Source organism: Artemia sp. Qi Xiang Cuo, chromosome 11 (assembly GCF_049724085.1).
Source record: "Artemia sp. Qi Xiang Cuo chromosome 11, ASM4972408v1, whole genome shotgun sequence".
NCBI classification, from domain to species: Eukaryota; Metazoa; Arthropoda; class Branchiopoda; order Anostraca; family Artemiidae; genus Artemia; species Artemia sp. Qi Xiang Cuo.
In genome coordinates, this window is record NC_142804.1 from 36,574,947 (window position 1) to 36,592,500 (window position 17,554).

Genomic DNA, 17,554 nt, shown 5'->3' on the forward strand with positions numbered 1-17,554 from the left:
AAATATTCCAACTCTTGCATTTCAACGAAAGAAATCCAAAATGAACTTTGAAAAATCAAGAGAATGTAACTGTGACAAGATAAATCACGACAAAACACTACTGAAACATTCCAACTCTTGCATTTCAATGAAAGAAATCCAATCCTCCAACATAAGAGTTGAATTTTTTCGGTACTCCAAAGAAATTCAATTCCTTACTGTCATGACAATACATTTCCAATAGTGCTACCACTTGTACTTGTTTCATAGTTTAAATACTTCTCCTTGTTGGCATTCAATGCTACAATAACATTGTCTTGTGAACACACTTTATTAAAATGCTCCATCTTCACTTTTTTTTTTATAAAGATATGACTTATGTATTTATCGTTCCATCGCGTAGAAAAACAATGATTTAATACATGCAATAAACTAGGTAGTGTCGATAACCTGCCATAAAGTACCAGTGGGAAAGCCGCATCGTGTCTCTGAGTAAGCATAGAGTACATTTGTTAGAGTCGTAAGCATATTTTATGTCATTTTAAGATACGTAAAAAAAAAGTTGAATAATTTTTAAGTCCAAAAAAAATTTTAGTCCAATAAAAAAAAGTGTTACTACAAACATTATTTTTCTAATAGTAAAGGTCATGACTAACATGTTTTTCCCATTCTCATTTTGAGTTTGGAAAATATTAAATGTGATTTTTTTTTGTTTCAAGTATGTTTCATCTCATTCGAAGACATGTAAAAAAGTTGAAAAAATATATCATGTTAAAAAACAAATAATTAAAAAAAATAAAAAAAAAATTCCAAAAAAAATGCGGGGAGGGGGCCAAAAAGTTGGAGGGGAGGGGGGCTCCCTTCGAGTTTTGGGGTAGGGGACCTTTGGAGGGTTGATTTCTCTGCTGGTTAGGGTCGTTGGTGCTTATGATCCTTGATGGTTCGTACTCACATACACCTTACTACTTGATTTGCAAGAATTTCTAAGGTTTGTTCTGAATTTCATTATTAAAACTCTTTTCTTGTCATCTACATCTCTCTTAGTATCAACTTTTTAGTATACTATAACGTTAAACTCTATTTTAAACTGACAACACTGTTCAAACGCCACTTGTGTATTATACAGAACACATCGAAGAAGTAAAGCTATCCATTATTAAAATTCTTTTCTTGCCATCTACATCTCTCTTAGTATCAACTTTTTAGTATACTATAACGTTAAACTATATTTTAAATTGACAACACTGTTCAAACGCCAATTGTGTATTAAACAGAACACATCGAAGAAGTAAAGCCAGGTCAAGTCATAAGATCATTTTATCATCGTTAACCATTTCCATAGATTGATAGTGTTCCAAATTTATAATAAATAAGCTGTGAGTTAACATGCTCTTCGGGGTTACCTTAACTGCTAATCACTTTAACCCTTTTTCTCCATCTTCATACGATCCAATCACTAATTAGAATCATTCACGCTCCTATTATTCAAACATTAATTAATATCATTCATAGAGTTCAATTCGCAAATACTAAACCTTTTTTTTTGCAAATAGAGTTATTTTTTTGGTAAATGATTCAACAGCATATTGATATACCTCATAGCAATTGAAGCTTTAAGTCAAAATCACACAAAGTGACTGAACCATACAAAACTAAATACTTTGATGGTTTACCTTAATGGATAAAAGAAAAAAAATACAAACTCCATGAAGGGCAACAGAAAACGCAACCAGACTGATTATTGCTATTGATATCAATTACACAAGGAATTATATTCTCAAAACATGTTTGACCACTTTATAGGTTTGCCAGCTTTTTAAAATGTCCGCGTGAAACTGTACTGCATATTCTGGTGAAATTCCGTGTAAGTTTGATATATATTGCAATAACCAGTCTGATTGTCTTATACAATCCTGACTGTTGTTTGAATACGTGTTTACAACTTTATAGTTATAAAAGGATTGGTCACTTTTTGCAATGTGCACGTGAAACTGTACTGCACATTCTTGTGCAATTGATATCAATAGCAAAAAACCAGTCTGATTGTGTTATACAATCTCGACTATAGTTTCAAAACGTGTTTGACCACTTTATAGGTTTGCTTGCTTTTTGCAATGTGCACGTTAAACTGTAGTGTATACCATGTGAAATTCCTTGTGCAATTGATATCAATAGCAATAACCAGTCTGGTAATCTGCCTTGGAAAGGTGCCAAGGAACATAAACCCCTGGAATTCCATATATACAATCTACTGAGGAGCATTTGCTCTCTGTCACTAAACCTATTACACTGTCACATGTAGTAGAGAAAAAAAATATTACTAGGCAATTTGTCTGTTAATCAAACTGTGCAATGGTGGCTCTTGAAAAAGAAAAGAAACACGAGAAAACGAGGACTAAACAATTTCCTTAATAGAATGAATCTAAACAGGGCTTAATCAGCTATTGATATCCATTCCACAGATAGCTTTATCCATTCCACAGATAAAACCCTAATTTGCTATTACCTGACCCAGATCTGGCGCCAAGATAAGTGAGAATAGTACTAGGTCCTCGTCTGGTATACCTTAATTTATCCCACTTTGAATAACAACTGAACAGCGTGTATTCACCTTTACTTTATCCATTAAATGGATTATGCTATATGCAACCACGCCAACTGGATAGTGTTGCATCCTGCATGATGCGCGAGACACCGATCGATTTTGTCGTCATGCCGAAAGATCTAATTGACTGGACCTCTTCAGAGAGGGTCTGGCCTCAGTTAGTCCCACTAACATTAACGGTTGTATAAGGTTTATTTTAAAGTAGGTATGCAAATAAGTATCCATCGAATAAGCCCTAGTCACCACCAAGTATGTAATTTCTTCGGATGCTGTTAGAATTGGCTTATAAAAATGAATAAAAGAAAATCATAAGTCGAAGAAGCTCCAAATTCAGTAGGTTTTCCTGGTGATCAAAATAATTAAACATTAAATTATCACCCTATAACCATCCAGTAAACTGCTTGCGCTATCCGAAATTTTGAGGGATTTTAAGTTCAATTCTTAACGGCTTATATTTTTTTTTTTTTTTTTTTTTGGTACAAAATATTATTTACTTATTTACTATTTATTACATTAACATTTTGCCAATGAGTAATGTTGATAAACTAATATATGTCAATTAGAAAACTTCTCTCACATTTTTTCACAAGAATATTATTTTACTACGGGCATGCTTCAGTCTTTGCGAAGTTGCAACTACCGCCACAACCGTGATAAATTGATTAAGTTAATTTAGGAATAACATAACACCTTTTGATTTTTTTTCATTTTAATATTTTTAGTGGAGATTTTTTGCAGGTCCGAATTGCAGCATTTATACTGCTTGTCCTTGCTAATCCTCCAATCCATAGATGGCAGGAGTTTGCTATATCGACTTGGTTTGAACGAGATATGCAAGTTGCATCCTTTATATATACGACTTTGAAATCACTTTCTGCAATGAAAAACCCCGTTCCAGCGATGGTAGAACCGTAAGTACTCACTCGTTCACAAAAAAACTAAAAGGTAGTTGCGGAATTGTGCAAAAGAAATTCATTATAGATTTTGAATGGATTTTACAAGTGTTAAAACTAGCATTCCCTTACTTTTGTATTTGGAAAATTTTGCTTTAGGACCTGATTAATTCAAATCTTGAAATCGCAAATTATTTGCTACCACGCAAATTATTTAAACACTAAATATGATTTCTTCTAAACTTGCACGAGGTCTTGGAGTGATGCGGCGTTTGAAACACGTGTTACCTTTAACTGTTTTAAGAAATGTATATCATACTGTGGTTGCTGTATTTATGCATCTAATTTTTCTTCAAATATTAAAAGACTGCAGATTCTTCAGAATAAGGCGCTTCGAGTACTAGGTGAGTTTATTCAGTATGAGCACACGCGTGAATGTTTTTTGAGTTTTAGAATTTTAAATGTTCATCAGATCAGGGACCATCAGGCGAGAGTGTTTACTTACCAAGTGCTTAATAGATCATCTCCTGAATATTTTAGACATGTTAAGTTTTATTCAGATTATCATCAGCATAGGACTAGAGTTCGTGGAAGCTAAGTCTCAGAAGTAAGGAGTTCGAGTCGATTTTGTTTTTTAATTAGAAATTATTCAGTTAATTTGTGGAATGGTTTCCCGGAGAGCATTAGAGAGTCAGAAAACCAGTTTCAGTTTGAAATTAAATAAAAAAGGTTTTTTTGGGTGGGAATTGAATATATTTGATTGGTATATTTTTGGGTTGTTTTGTGGGTATTTTTTTTTATTCGAGAGGGTTGAATAGTATTGAAAGGTAAGAAAAGGGTAGGAAGAGTGAATGAGTTTGGTTTGTGATGAAAGATTGTGTGACGCTGTTCAACCCACAATAGTAACTTAATAAAGCGTCATACGTTCTTACCATTTTCCACGTTTGGTTGATAATGTTATTTCAAAAATGTGGTAAGTGCCAGTAAAGTATGATGTAATTATTAGTTGAAAATAAAACCCATCTGATCTCATGTACAAAATTTATGTAATATTCTTTATGAGATTTTAATTATAAGGAATTTTTGTCACAGTGACGTATCTTAGTTTTTCTCACCTTGGTCAGAAATTTGCCCTGTACTTAGCTCTATCTAACAGTCATCACGACCTCGATTTAATATAAACAATGATTAGAGCGATGGGATCGACTGCTTACTACTAGAATCATTATGAGCATTAGATATAACTCGTGGTTAAAGCCTCTTTCCTCATTGGACAGATAAGCTGAAATAGTATATATATTTTGTCAGTCAAGATATCAAAGGAATAAGGTGCTATCAAGTAGGAGGCTTGGAGGGATAAATCCCACTTACGAACTTTAAATGTTCCACTTTACTATAATTTCATCTTACTTGTTGGTTTTTTTTTTCAATTCGTAGGGAAAGTGGATTTCAAGTCCATTTTGAATAAGCCACGCTCTGTTTTCTTTTTAAAATATCTATAATTATTATAACATTACTAACAACGCAAATTTTTAGGTCTGAAAAAGCTTACGCTGTCTTATCCATTGCTAGACCAATCCCTTGGAATTTTCATTATTCGAGGAATGTCATTTTGTCTGGCCAAATTCATGCCAATCGGATCGGTGCCACTTTATTTACAGAGATCTTTGGTAGCCAAGAAACTGTACTGCCACGCCACGTTTATACAAGACTAAATTGGTGCCTTGGATCATTAAGTATGGACTCAATAGAGGTAAGACGGCTGATATGTCGCAGAAAAGACTTTTCTCCTGACTAGGATTTTGAATTTTGAAATCCATATGATTTCAAAATCTGTTTAGTTTACTCGACATCTAAAAGTAAGGGACAAGATTACGTGAAATCCCCCTGAATTATCATTTTCACATCAGTGGACCTAATAAGCTGCCACTAGGTAAAATACATCAAAATGAAGTTTGGCATAGTTTTTGAACAAAACCCATAATTTTTTAGTTTAAAGCGTTTCTATGTTAATGGTAATAGAATTCTTGTGAGGTTATATTGTTTCGTTATTTAAGGATGTCAAGTGGGTAAAAGAAAATATTGGTAGTAAAATATTATTTTTTGTCTCATGATTAAAACTCCAGTTTTAATCATGGAATGTTATACGTTGCATTTTGACGAGTAAAGATCTAACTGGATGTACTGTTCAACGGCATCAATTTCCAATTGAATCAACACTTGCCACGACTATACATAAGTTGCAAGAGCATACCTTTGAATTTGTTGGCGTCTACCTTATTACTCCAGTTTTAATCATGGAATGTTATATGTTGCATTTTGACGAGTAAAGTTCAAACTGGATATACTGCCCAACGACATTAATTTCTACTTTGGCCCTAATTTGCCATTATTATACATAGTCGCAAGAGCAAACTTTTAATTTTGTTGGCGTTGACCTTAGTACTCAAGATTTTAATCATGGAAGTTTATACATTGCGTTTTCTCGTGTGAAAAGTCGATGTAGCTTAGAAGTTCTGCTACCACCTGAAAATGAACGAAGAACATATAACGAAGTGTGAAAGGAAGCCCTGACAACTACCATAGAAACGTCTTATTGTTAGAGTGATAGTTCTTTTTTTAAAATTAATTAAACGATTAATAATTATAATATATATTACATTATTGACATTTTAGATCACAAGAACGATCTAAATTGGTCGGGATTTTAAGGAAGAATCCATATTTTTCCCAGGGTGGTCGTAACGAACCTGTGGTGCCGTCTTGACCTAAAGAAGAAGCTCACTACATATATATATATATATATATATATATATATATATATATATATATATATATATATATATATATATATATATATATATATATATATATATATATATATATATATATATATATATATATATATATATATATATATATATATATATATATGTGTGTGTGTATGTATAAATTGTACCGGGTAGTCCGGTGGCGAACCATGCGGAAGGGGCAGTCAAACCATGGCAGGCGAACCATGCGAGTTCGGTGGCACCATGCGGTAGACTTTTATATATGGATTCTTATTGTCACTTGTCTTCTAACTGCAAACAATGTAAGTCTCTTCTTGATGTCCTGGCGTCACCATAGGCTCGGTACACCCACCCTGCAAAAATGCGAGTTATTCCTTAAAGTTGTGACCGGTCTAGATCGTTTTTTTTTTGTTTTTTTTTTGGCCAGAAATGTCAATATGTCATTTTTAAGAAAAAAAAACTATGTAGCTGATTTCAAGGCCATGTCTCGTCCCTCGGCAGGCTTTTATATATTGATTCTCGATGTCGCTTGCCTTCTAACTGCATATAATGTGACCTTCTTCTTGAAGTCATGGCTTCAGGTTAGATAAACGAGGAAAGCTGATCCGTCGCTTTACGTCTGGAATGAGGAGGACATGAAGAAAGCAGTAGAAGCTCATATTTTTAGGATCTGGCTTAGACCAGCTACTGAAACCTGTAATATCTTGTGGTCAATTTCATGCAGACATTCCACTGCGTTTGATAACGGAACGGATAAACGAACATAAAAGTTTTGCAATACAGCTACCCACGAAAACTGGCAAACATTTGAAAGTGAGTAGGACCTTCAAGTTAAAGTACATCCTTTAAGTATCCCGATCGCATCATAGTCTCTCCAGGAAGAGAGCCCGAGAGCTTGCTTTGTTCATGGTGAAACGAAATGGGCTTGCATATCTTTCAAGCTGGGACACAGAAAAGTCTACAGGCAAAGACTGGTTGCATAGCTTTCTTAGAAAGCATCCTTCGATTTCGCTTCGAAGGCCGGAACCTACAAATATCCAGAGAAATCTTGGTTTTAATCGTGTTGCTGTTGACACTTTTTACAGGAATCTCGGAGAGTTGCATTCATAATACAAGTTCCCTGCTAGCCGGATCTTCGACCTCGATGAGACTGGGTTCACGAATATCCAGACCAAGTGTCAAAGAGTGCTGAGCCCGAAGGAAGTAAAGCAGCTTGGTGCTACGACTTCCCAAGAGAGAGGGAAGCTGGTGACCATGGAGGGCACTATAAATGCCATGGGAGGATTTATTCCAGCCTTTCTGATTTTCCCACGAGCACGTTTTGTAGAAAGGCTTCTTGATGGAGCCCCCGCGCAGACTGCTGGGATAGCAAGTGACAAGCCTGGAAATACTTGGATGACAAAGGATCTGTTTTTTCTGTATTTGGAGTACTTTGTATCACATGTTCACCCATCTCCTGAGAATCCTGTCTTGAGTCTGATGGACAATCATGAAAGTCACACCAGTTACGATGCAGTTTTGTTGGCCAAAGAAAAGGGAATACATTTGCTTACATTCCCGCCGCACACATCATCCAGGTTTCAGCCTCTCGACTCTTCGGTTTATGGACCTTTAAAGAATTACTGGTCACAAGCAATGGAGAACTGGTTGAGACTTCGCCCTGGTCGAGCAGTGACGGAATATGAGATCGGTGAATTACTTGGGGTTGCTTTTCCTAAGGCCTTCTCTCAGACTAACATCGCTAGCGGTTTCTCGAAGCCTGGAATTTCCCCGCTGAATACTGGAGTATGGCAAGAGTCTGACTTTCTTCCTGCTTTGCGACGAGAAGATACTACTGAGCTAGGAAATCAGTCTGCCGCTGTTGACGAAAATTTAACAGATCCGCAAGAGCTTCGGTTAAACCAGAATCCCAGTACTACAACCCATTCAACCTCGTTTGTTTTGACAGAAGATATTATATCCCTGCCAAGAAGGGAAGCTACAAACAGAAAGACAGGCAGGAAGCCTGGAATATCCAAGATATTGACTTCTACACCGGTGAAAGACTCGATCCAAGCTGCAGAAAACGAAAGGAAGGCAAAAAAAGAGAAAAAGGATCTCAAGAAAAGCAAGAAAGCGGTTCCTGCCAAAAACCCAAAGATTCAGAAGAAAACTGCCAAGAGATTGCTGACGTCCAGTGACAAAAGCCGAAATGAAGCGGGACCAGGGGATTTTGAGTGTGGCGACAATTCTGACGACTCGTTCTGCTCTGAAGATTTCCGATTGGTGGAAGAGGAGTCTGTGATTCCCAGTATCTGTTCCAGTGACTTTTTTCTAGTCGAGTATAAGGGGGAAAAGATATCGAAATTCTACACTGGTGAAGTGCTTCAGGCCGAGCCAGACGGCTACACTGTCAATATTTTTAAACGAAACGTTCCAGCCTGGAGGTTTACCTTTCCGAAAGAGCGCGATGAAGCGTTTGTCGATAGCTCAGAAGTAGTGATGAAATTGCCAGTTCTAATGGTCTCGGGCGGAACTAAAGGCATTGCCAAGATGATCAGCTTTGATGCAGACCTGACCGACTACTCTGTTGAATAATTTTTTAAATCAGTTTATTATATTTTTACAGTTTTATACCACAAAATATACGAAGTTTTAATTGATTTTTCATGGTGACCCAAAGTACCCACCGCCCTGACCCAAAGTACCCGCACAAGTGGTACTCTGGGATAAAATAGGGCCCTCTGAGAAACAAGTCTTGCCAATTTTAGTGCGATCATTAAAAATCTAAGAAAAATCCCAGTAAAAGCCAAATGATTTTGCCATTGATTGATGTTTGATAATATATATATATATATATATATATATATATATATATATATATATATATATATATATATATATATATATATATATATATATATATATATATATATATATATATATATATATATATATATATATATATATATATATATATATATATATATATATATATATATATATATATATATATATATATATATATATATATATATATATATATATATATATATATATATATATATATATATATATATATATATATATATATATTTTTTATTTTTTATTTATATTTTTTTTTTTTTTTTTTTTTTTTTTTTTTTTTTTTTTTTTTTTTTTTTTTTTTTTTTTTTTTTTTTTTTTTTTGTTTTTTTATTAGAATGTTGTTATTTTGTTTTTTTTTATATATATATATATATATATATATATATATATATATATATATATATATATATATATATATATATATATATATATATATATATATATATATATATATATATATATATATATATATATATATATATATATATATATATATATATATATATATATATATATAAATGCAAATGAATTTACTGAAAAAATACTTTTTTTCAGTAAATAAACTTTTGAATTTTCAAAAATAAACTTTTGATTTCTTAAAGTTATAAAAGTGAAAACATTTAAAAAAAAAATTTTCAGTAAAGTAAAAATTATGTTCTGGCTTTTAGAAAGCATGGCGTTTAGGACCCTACTCGTATTAATATCTGCTCGTTTTGAGTTTGACTCTGGTATTTAATTTAATTTCTGTTTGTTTTGAGTTTCATTTATTTATTGATACTGATTTGTGGTATGCTTGGTAGAATTGCCCTCTGATCACTTTCAACTAATAAAACAGGCACTCGTCCTCTCAATTTCCAATCGAATGAGCCTTTTTGAAACTTTTACGACAAAACTTTCTATAAAAACCTTATATGCCCCAGGGGCATAACTTAGGACCCTTGTCCTGAGAGTTATGGGGGGTTGTCATCCTCAAAAAAATAACTTCCAGAACTTTCAACTACGTTGAACAAAATGGTCATATCAAAATATTGATCAGAAATGTTTGGGGAAATGATGGGCATGGGGCGGGGGTGATTCTCCCTCCGATTACTTTCGACTATTAAAAAGGACAATAGCCCTCTCAATTTCTAATCCAATGACCCTTTTTTAAAGTTACGACAACACTTTCTATAAAAGTATGATATGCTTACAGGGCATAACTTACAATCTTAGCCCTAAAGGATGTGGGGAGGTTGTCACACCCAAAAACATAATTTCCGGACCCTTCAACAGCGTTCAACAAAATGGCTATATCAAAATGTTGATTGGAAGTGTTTGGGAAAATGATGGGCGTGGGGAGGGGCATTCGCCTTTCGATCGCTCTTGACTAATAATAAGGGCACTAGCCATACCCAATTCCCAATTGAATGAGCCCTTTCTGAAGTTTCTACGACAACGCACTGCCCAATTGAAAAATTACTACCCAATTGAAAAAACTAATTAGAATTAAATTAAATCTACTAAAGAGTGGTAAAACATCGGAAGCGAACTCACTACGTACAACATATAAAAAAAGAAATACGTAAATCTGCTTCTTCATATTACAAATGCAAAGTCCAGGATTTATTTTCTACAGAGCCAAAACAATGGTATAATAGAATAAAGAAAATTTGTGGGAAAACACATAATAATATAGATTTCCATTTCCAAGAAGACCCTTCAGTTAGAACCAATGATCTGAACAGGTTTCTTTCTTCCATAGTTCAGAGCCTCCCTCCCCTTTCTTTTGACACTCTTTACGAATTGTGCTCTCTCAATTCCTTCATTATTCTACCCTCAGGTATGGCGGAACAAGTTCAGAACATTAAAAAGTCTATTTTATGTCCTTTAAGCATCCTGAACGCGCCAACTAAAGGATTAGTTGGAAATCTTTCAGAATCTTTGTTCCTACTTTTTGATTAAATTACCTCTACTGGTAAGTTCCCAAGTTGTTGGAAATTCGGTTTTATTGCTCCCGTAAAAAAGAAAGGTAACAATCAAGATTTCGATGGTGTCCGTCCCATTACTCTTACTCCATTTTTTCGAAGTTATATGAAAGCTTTTTAGCTGAGTGGTTGAAAGTAAAGATAATCCTAAATGTTGACCAAAGACAATTCGGAAACCTACGCTCTACATCTACTACCCACTACCTTGTTTACCTTATGGACACAATATGTAACACACTCGAAAAACCCAATACCTGGCTCAATGTTATCGCTGTTGACTTGCAAAAATCTTTTGATTTAATCAACCACAATATACTATTAGAAAAGCTATCTAATGACTTTCAAGTCGACCCTTATTTAATTAGAATACTTGCGTCTTTCCTCTCTAACAGAACGCAAGTCGTGAAATACCTGAATATATATTCTGATCCCCTCTCAATTTATAATGGTGTTACCCAAGGAACCCTCTTATGTCCAAATTTATTTATTACAGTGATAAACAACCTTTGTGTTTATTTTTTAGATAGCTAAAAAATCGTTGGAGATCTAACTGTCTTAGAAATACGTTCCCAGAATTTATAATAGAATCCATTGCGCATCTTTGAATCAATATCAGCCGAAGCTCTTACTGATGAAATAAGAGTCAACCATTTAAAGTCAACTGTTCTTACTTTTAATTTTCTTGAAACTCCCCTTTCTTTTTCCTGTCCAATCCCACCTGAAATGTCTGTTACCACCATGAAATTACTGGGCGTTACCATCTCAAGCGACTTAAAATGGGATTGTCATATTAATGACAACTTAAAACGTGCAAATGCCGCAATTTCCCTCCTTAAACTCCCTAAAAAGTTTAAATGTCCCAAATCACATTGTTCGAGGATTTTCCTCTCATTTGCACGACCAGCACTTGAGTACCTGTGTCGTGTTTGACATTCTGGCATCTCTAATAAATTGTATGATAGAATAGAAGCGGTCCAGAAATAATGCCTAAGAATTATCTTCCATGAAGGTTAAGTGCCTTACATTTCCCATCTTCGGAAAGCCAATTTAGTTAACCTTAAGGAAAGGAGAACAATAATTTCCTTGCGTTTCGCTAGCAATGCCCTTCATAACCTTCGAACAACTCCACTTTTCCCTGGTCAATATTCACCCCTTCGACCCCGCCTCCCGCGTTCTGTGTCAACAAAAATCCCCCTTCTTGCCCTAATAAGATTTTGTACTGAAAGATATAGAAGAACTTTTATCCCTTACATAGTTGACATTTTCAACCGGTGAACCTCCGCAGCCCCCCCCCCTTACTCAATTTTTACCTCATAGTTATTAATTTTAATGCCCATTTTGCAAATTTGGAGGTTTTATATTTATGTTTGTTAGTCACCAACTAACTTAATTTTACGTTTTAATTTTACTTTATCCCCTTGTTAATTTTACGAGTTTTCGTTTGTTTTTTTTTTGTTTTTTTTTTGGCATTTTTGCTGACTTGACATTGGCCTTCTAATTTTATGAGTTTTTTTTTGTTTTTGTTCTTAACATTTTTACGGATTTCACATTGACCCTTTTATAATTTCCTGTTTTTTTTTATTGTTTGTTTTTGTCGTTCTTTTTTCGCTTTATTTGACGCTAAAGTACGAATTCGGCCCTTTTGGGCTTGTGATAGCCGTTTTTCAGCAATAAATCTTATCTTATATGTCCCCAGCGCATAACTTAAAACCTTAGCACTGAGGGCGGTGTGTGTGGGTGGGTGGGTGGGGGGGGTTCATACTTAGAAACATAATTTCCGGGCCTTTCAACTCCGTTCAACAAAATGTCTATATAAAAATGTTGATCGGAAGTGTTTGGGGAAATGATGGGCGGGGGTGGGGCATTCGCCCTCCAATCGCTTTTGACTATTAATAAGGGCACTAGCCCGCTCAATTCCCAATTGAATGAGCCTTTTTGAAGTTTCTACGACAACGCTTTCTATACGAACCTTAGATACCACCAGGGCATAACTTACAACCTTTGCCCTGATGGTTGTGGGGGGTTTGTCACCCTCAAAGACATAATTTCAGGACCTTTGAACTACGTTGAGCAAAATGGCTATTTCAAAATTTTGATTGAATGTATTTGGGAAAATGGTTGGCCTGAGAGGGGGTTAGTTGCCTTTCAATCACTATCGACTATCAAAAAGGGCTCTAGCTCTTTCAATTTCCAACCGAATGAACCCTTTTTGAAGTTTCTACGACAACACTTTCTATAAAAACCTTATATGCCCCCAGGGGATAACACAACCCTTGCCCTGAGGGTTTTTTTTGGGGGGGTCATCCTCAAAGACTTAATTTCCAGAACTTTAAACTACGTTGAACAAAATGGTTATTCGAAAATTTTGATTGGATGTGTTTGGGGAAATGTTGGAGGTGAGAGGGTGGTTTGTTGACCTTCAAATACTTTCTACTATTAATTAGAGCACTAGCTCTCTCAACTTCCAATCGAATGAGCCCTGTTTTAAGTTTCTACAACACCGCTTTCTGTAAAAACCTTATATACCCCCAGGGCATAATTTACAACCCTTGCCCTGAGGGGTGTGGGGTTTGTCATCCTTAAAGACCTAATTTCTTTAATTCTTAACTATGTTGAAAAAAATGGCTATTTCAAAATTTTGATTGGATGTGTTTTGGGAAATGATGGGTTTGAGAGGGGGTTAGTTGCCCTGCAATCACTTTCTGCTATTAAAAAGGGCACTAGCCCTTTCAATTTCCAATCGAATGAGCCTTTTTTGAAGTTTTTACGCCAACACTTTCTATAAAAACCTTATATGGCCCAAGGGCATAGCTTACAACCCCTGCCCTGAGGAGTGTGGGGGTTATCATCCTCAAAGACCTAATTTCCAAATTTTTCAACTGCGTTGAATGACATGGATATCTCAAAATTTTAATTTCATGTGTTTAGGGAAATGGTGGGCGTGAGAGGGGGGTTAGCTGCCCTCAAATCACTTTTGACTTTCAAAAAGGGCACTAGCCCTTTCAATTTCCAATTGAATGAGCCCTGTTTGAAGTTTCTACGACAACGCTTTCTATAAATACCTTATATGCCCCAAGGGCATAACTTACAATCCTTTCCCTGAGGGGTATCGGGAGTTTTTCTTCCTCAAAGACATAATTTCCAGAACTTTCAACTCCATTTAACAAAATGGCTATCTCAAAATTATGATTGGATGTGTTAGAGAAAATGGTGGGGGTGAGAGGAGGGTTAGCTGCCCTCCAATTACTTTCGACTATTAAAAAGGGCACTAGCCCTTTCAATTTCCAATCAAATGAGGCGTTTTTGAAGTTTCTACGACAACGCTTTCTATAGAAACCTTATATGCCTTATATGGTATAACTTACATCCCTTTCCCTGAGGGCTCTGAGGGGATTATCATCCTCAAAGATCTAATTTGCAAAGCTTTCAACTCCGTTGAACAAAATGGATATCTCAAAATTTTGATTGCATGTGTTTGGGGAAACGGTGGGCGTGAGAGGGGGATTAGTTGCCCTCCAATCACTTTAAACTATTAAAAAGGGCACTAGCCATTTAAATTTTCCAATTGAATGAGCCCTTTTTGAAGTTTCTACGACAGCACTTTGTAGAAAAACCTTATATGTCCCCAGGCCATAAATTTGACCTGAGGACTGTGGGGGGAGTGTCCCCCTCAAAGACATAATTTCTAGATATTTCAACTACTTTTAGTAAAATGGCTATCTCAAAATTTTGATTGGATGTGTTTGGTGAAATGGTGTGCGTGGAAGGGGTATTAGTTGCCTTCCAATCACTTTCGACTATTAGAAAGGGCACAAGCCCTTCCAATTTCCAATCGAATGAGTTTTTTTCCAAGTTTTTACGACAACTCCTTCGATGCGAAGTGCTCTGATCTAAAACCAACAAAAAAATAAATAAATAAATAAATAATACATTGTGCCAACACCGTTCTTTACTTAGGCAGTGCTATTGCGCTACCTATGATCGAATGTATGTGTGTCTGTCTGTGTATACTCTAAGCATTGCTACACTTTTCATCTGATCGCCAAAAAACTTTAAGAAGTTGTAGTGTACACTCTTGCAAAGGTTTTAGTTATAAATCCCCCCCAACCCAAATGCCCAATTAATGCTTTTCGTGCTGGCTGAAATTAGAGACTCCTCACTAGCAATAATTGACAGTTCTTTCCGGTTAATTTATTCACATTTCCTGGATATTTAGTTAATAGGCTAGTAAATTATGGATTAATTAAAAAAAAACTTTTTCCTTAAGAGAAATTTTTATAAGTAAAGAACTAAATTAAACCGAAGCTGAGCAGAAAGAAAGTCAAATATTTTTGAAGCGTAAAACTGCTATTAATCATCATCAATTAATAGATGAAACCCAAAATGAGCAGAAATCACAAGAAATGTCCAAGGTTAGTAGTAAAAGTAGTACCGGACGCATATTGCCTTTTGTTCAATTGATCATTCCCCTTATCATTCCCTGAAAATTAAAACTTAACACCTTAAGCCATTCTTGAGCTACGCTCTTTTGACAACCTGCATACACATAGTGTGTTTTGACTCGAAACTCCCCGCAACATTCCCTGAAATCTTCATCTGAATGCCTTGACCTTTCTGAACACCAAGGGTCAAAGATAGTAGTAGTCGCAGAAGAAGTAGTAGTAGTACTACTACTGCTAATATTAGTAGCTGTAGCGGATACATATTGTATTTTGGTCAGTTGATCATCTCCCTTATCCTTCTCTGGAAATTCCAACTTAATACCTTAAGCAGTTCCAAAGCTACGCCCTTTTGATAATCTACATGCACATAGTGTGTTTTGACTCCCCACAACATTCCCTGAAATCCTTATCTAAATGCCTTGATCTTTGTGGACACCAAGGGTAAAAGATGCCCCACTTTTCCGATAAGAATATTATGTGTAAACAATGGGCGAATGTGTAAACAATGGGCAGGACCCGGTCTCTGGGGGTCTTGAAATATAGCTGGAGCACCCACGTCTGGGGGCCATAAGTTCAGGCGGAGGAGGTGCAAGGCCCCTCTGATGTGCACTGGGCAGGGCCCATCGGCGTATGGATACGTCCCGCCAGTCACAAACCTTCTCCCAGCAATGGGAAAATTGCAGGTGGTGCAGGACGCCAGAAGGGCGTATTATCAGTAGTAGATATAGCCGGCCCCTGCTAGGGATGGAGAGGATTGGCTTACCGCCGTCCTGAAATTAACCAAGAAACCTTCTTTATTATTAAAAACTATGAAGTATAAACAATCAAGAACGAGAACCAATACTACCGCGTCCGAAGTAACCGACGAAGTTACCGCGTCCGGGGCAACCAACGAAGTTACTGTGTCCGGGGCAACCGACGGTTTCACGACCGAAAATCTCGTGAATGGAGACCCTTTAACAATGTTGACAACTCCGAACCCGGAGGTTATGCTTTCTCCTAAATTGATTTTATCTATTGGAACCCTGAACGTTAGGACGCTTGCTAAACAAGGCAAAATAGATCTTGTCCTAAATGAACTAAACCGATATAAATGGGATATTGTGGGACTTTCAAAAACACACCTCCCTACCACTGGCGAAGAAAGGATTGCCAACACTAGTCTGATAGTGTCTGGGAGAACTGACGGCGTCCATCGCCAAGGTGTTGGCTTTTTGATGTCGAGTAAGGCACGAAGATCCCTGATTTCCGTAATGCCTATGTCAGAACGGTTGATTATGATACGAATGAAAGGATCACCGATCAACATCACGATCATGCAAGTCTATGCTCCTGACTGCAGCAAACCAGATGAATAGTCTGACAATTTCTATCTTCAACTGCAAAGCCTAATTGACGCAGTTCCCAAAAAAGACCTTGTTGTTGTCATTGGCGACTTCAATGCTACTGTTGGTAATGATTCTGCTGGAAACGAAGATGTTATGGGTAAATTTTGCCTTGGACGACTTAACAAGAGGGGAGAACGCCTTATTGAATTTTTTAGAGACAGTGATCTAGCCATTACCAACACTCTCTTTAAACACAGAGAACGGCGTAAGGTGAAACGGTCCTCACCGGATGGAAAAACCCGTAATCTTATTGATTACGTGCTCGTCTCTAGGCGGTGGAAATCGTCTGTGCTAGATATTTTCACCCTCGCAGGTGGAGATTTCGACAGCGACCATTCCCTGGTCATGTCTGTACTAAAGATACGCCTGAAATCTTCCGCAAAGCTGAATAATAGACCCGCTCGTTTCAACATACATCTTCCTTCTAGACCTACATCGATGAAGTGTCTACTCAAATATCGGACCTTCTTTCTATTATTCCTATAACTCTATCTAAAGAGGATATCGCTAAACTGGTCACAGACTCCTCTAGAATCATCAGCAAAGTAGTGATGTCCGTCCTAGGAACCAAAATAGGTGATAAAAAGCCTTGGATAGCCAACGAAATCATTTTATTATGTGCTGAGAAACGAAAAAATTATAAC

The 17,554-nt window shown here is 36.1% G+C and overlaps 1 protein-coding gene across 1 annotated transcript in view; it reads left to right on the forward strand.

The window, feature by feature from the left end:
- The window catches only part of LOC148946939 (vitellogenin-2-like), a 194,006-nt gene that overhangs the window by 113,276 nt on the left and 63,176 nt on the right, over positions 1-17,554 (forward strand). The window contains exons 12-13 of the mRNA XM_089096746.1: positions 3,323-3,495; positions 5,014-5,230. Coding sequence (XP_088952872.1) covers positions 3,323-3,495; positions 5,014-5,230 — 390 coding nt within the window. The remainder of the gene's footprint in view (positions 1-3,322; positions 3,496-5,013; positions 5,231-17,554) is intronic.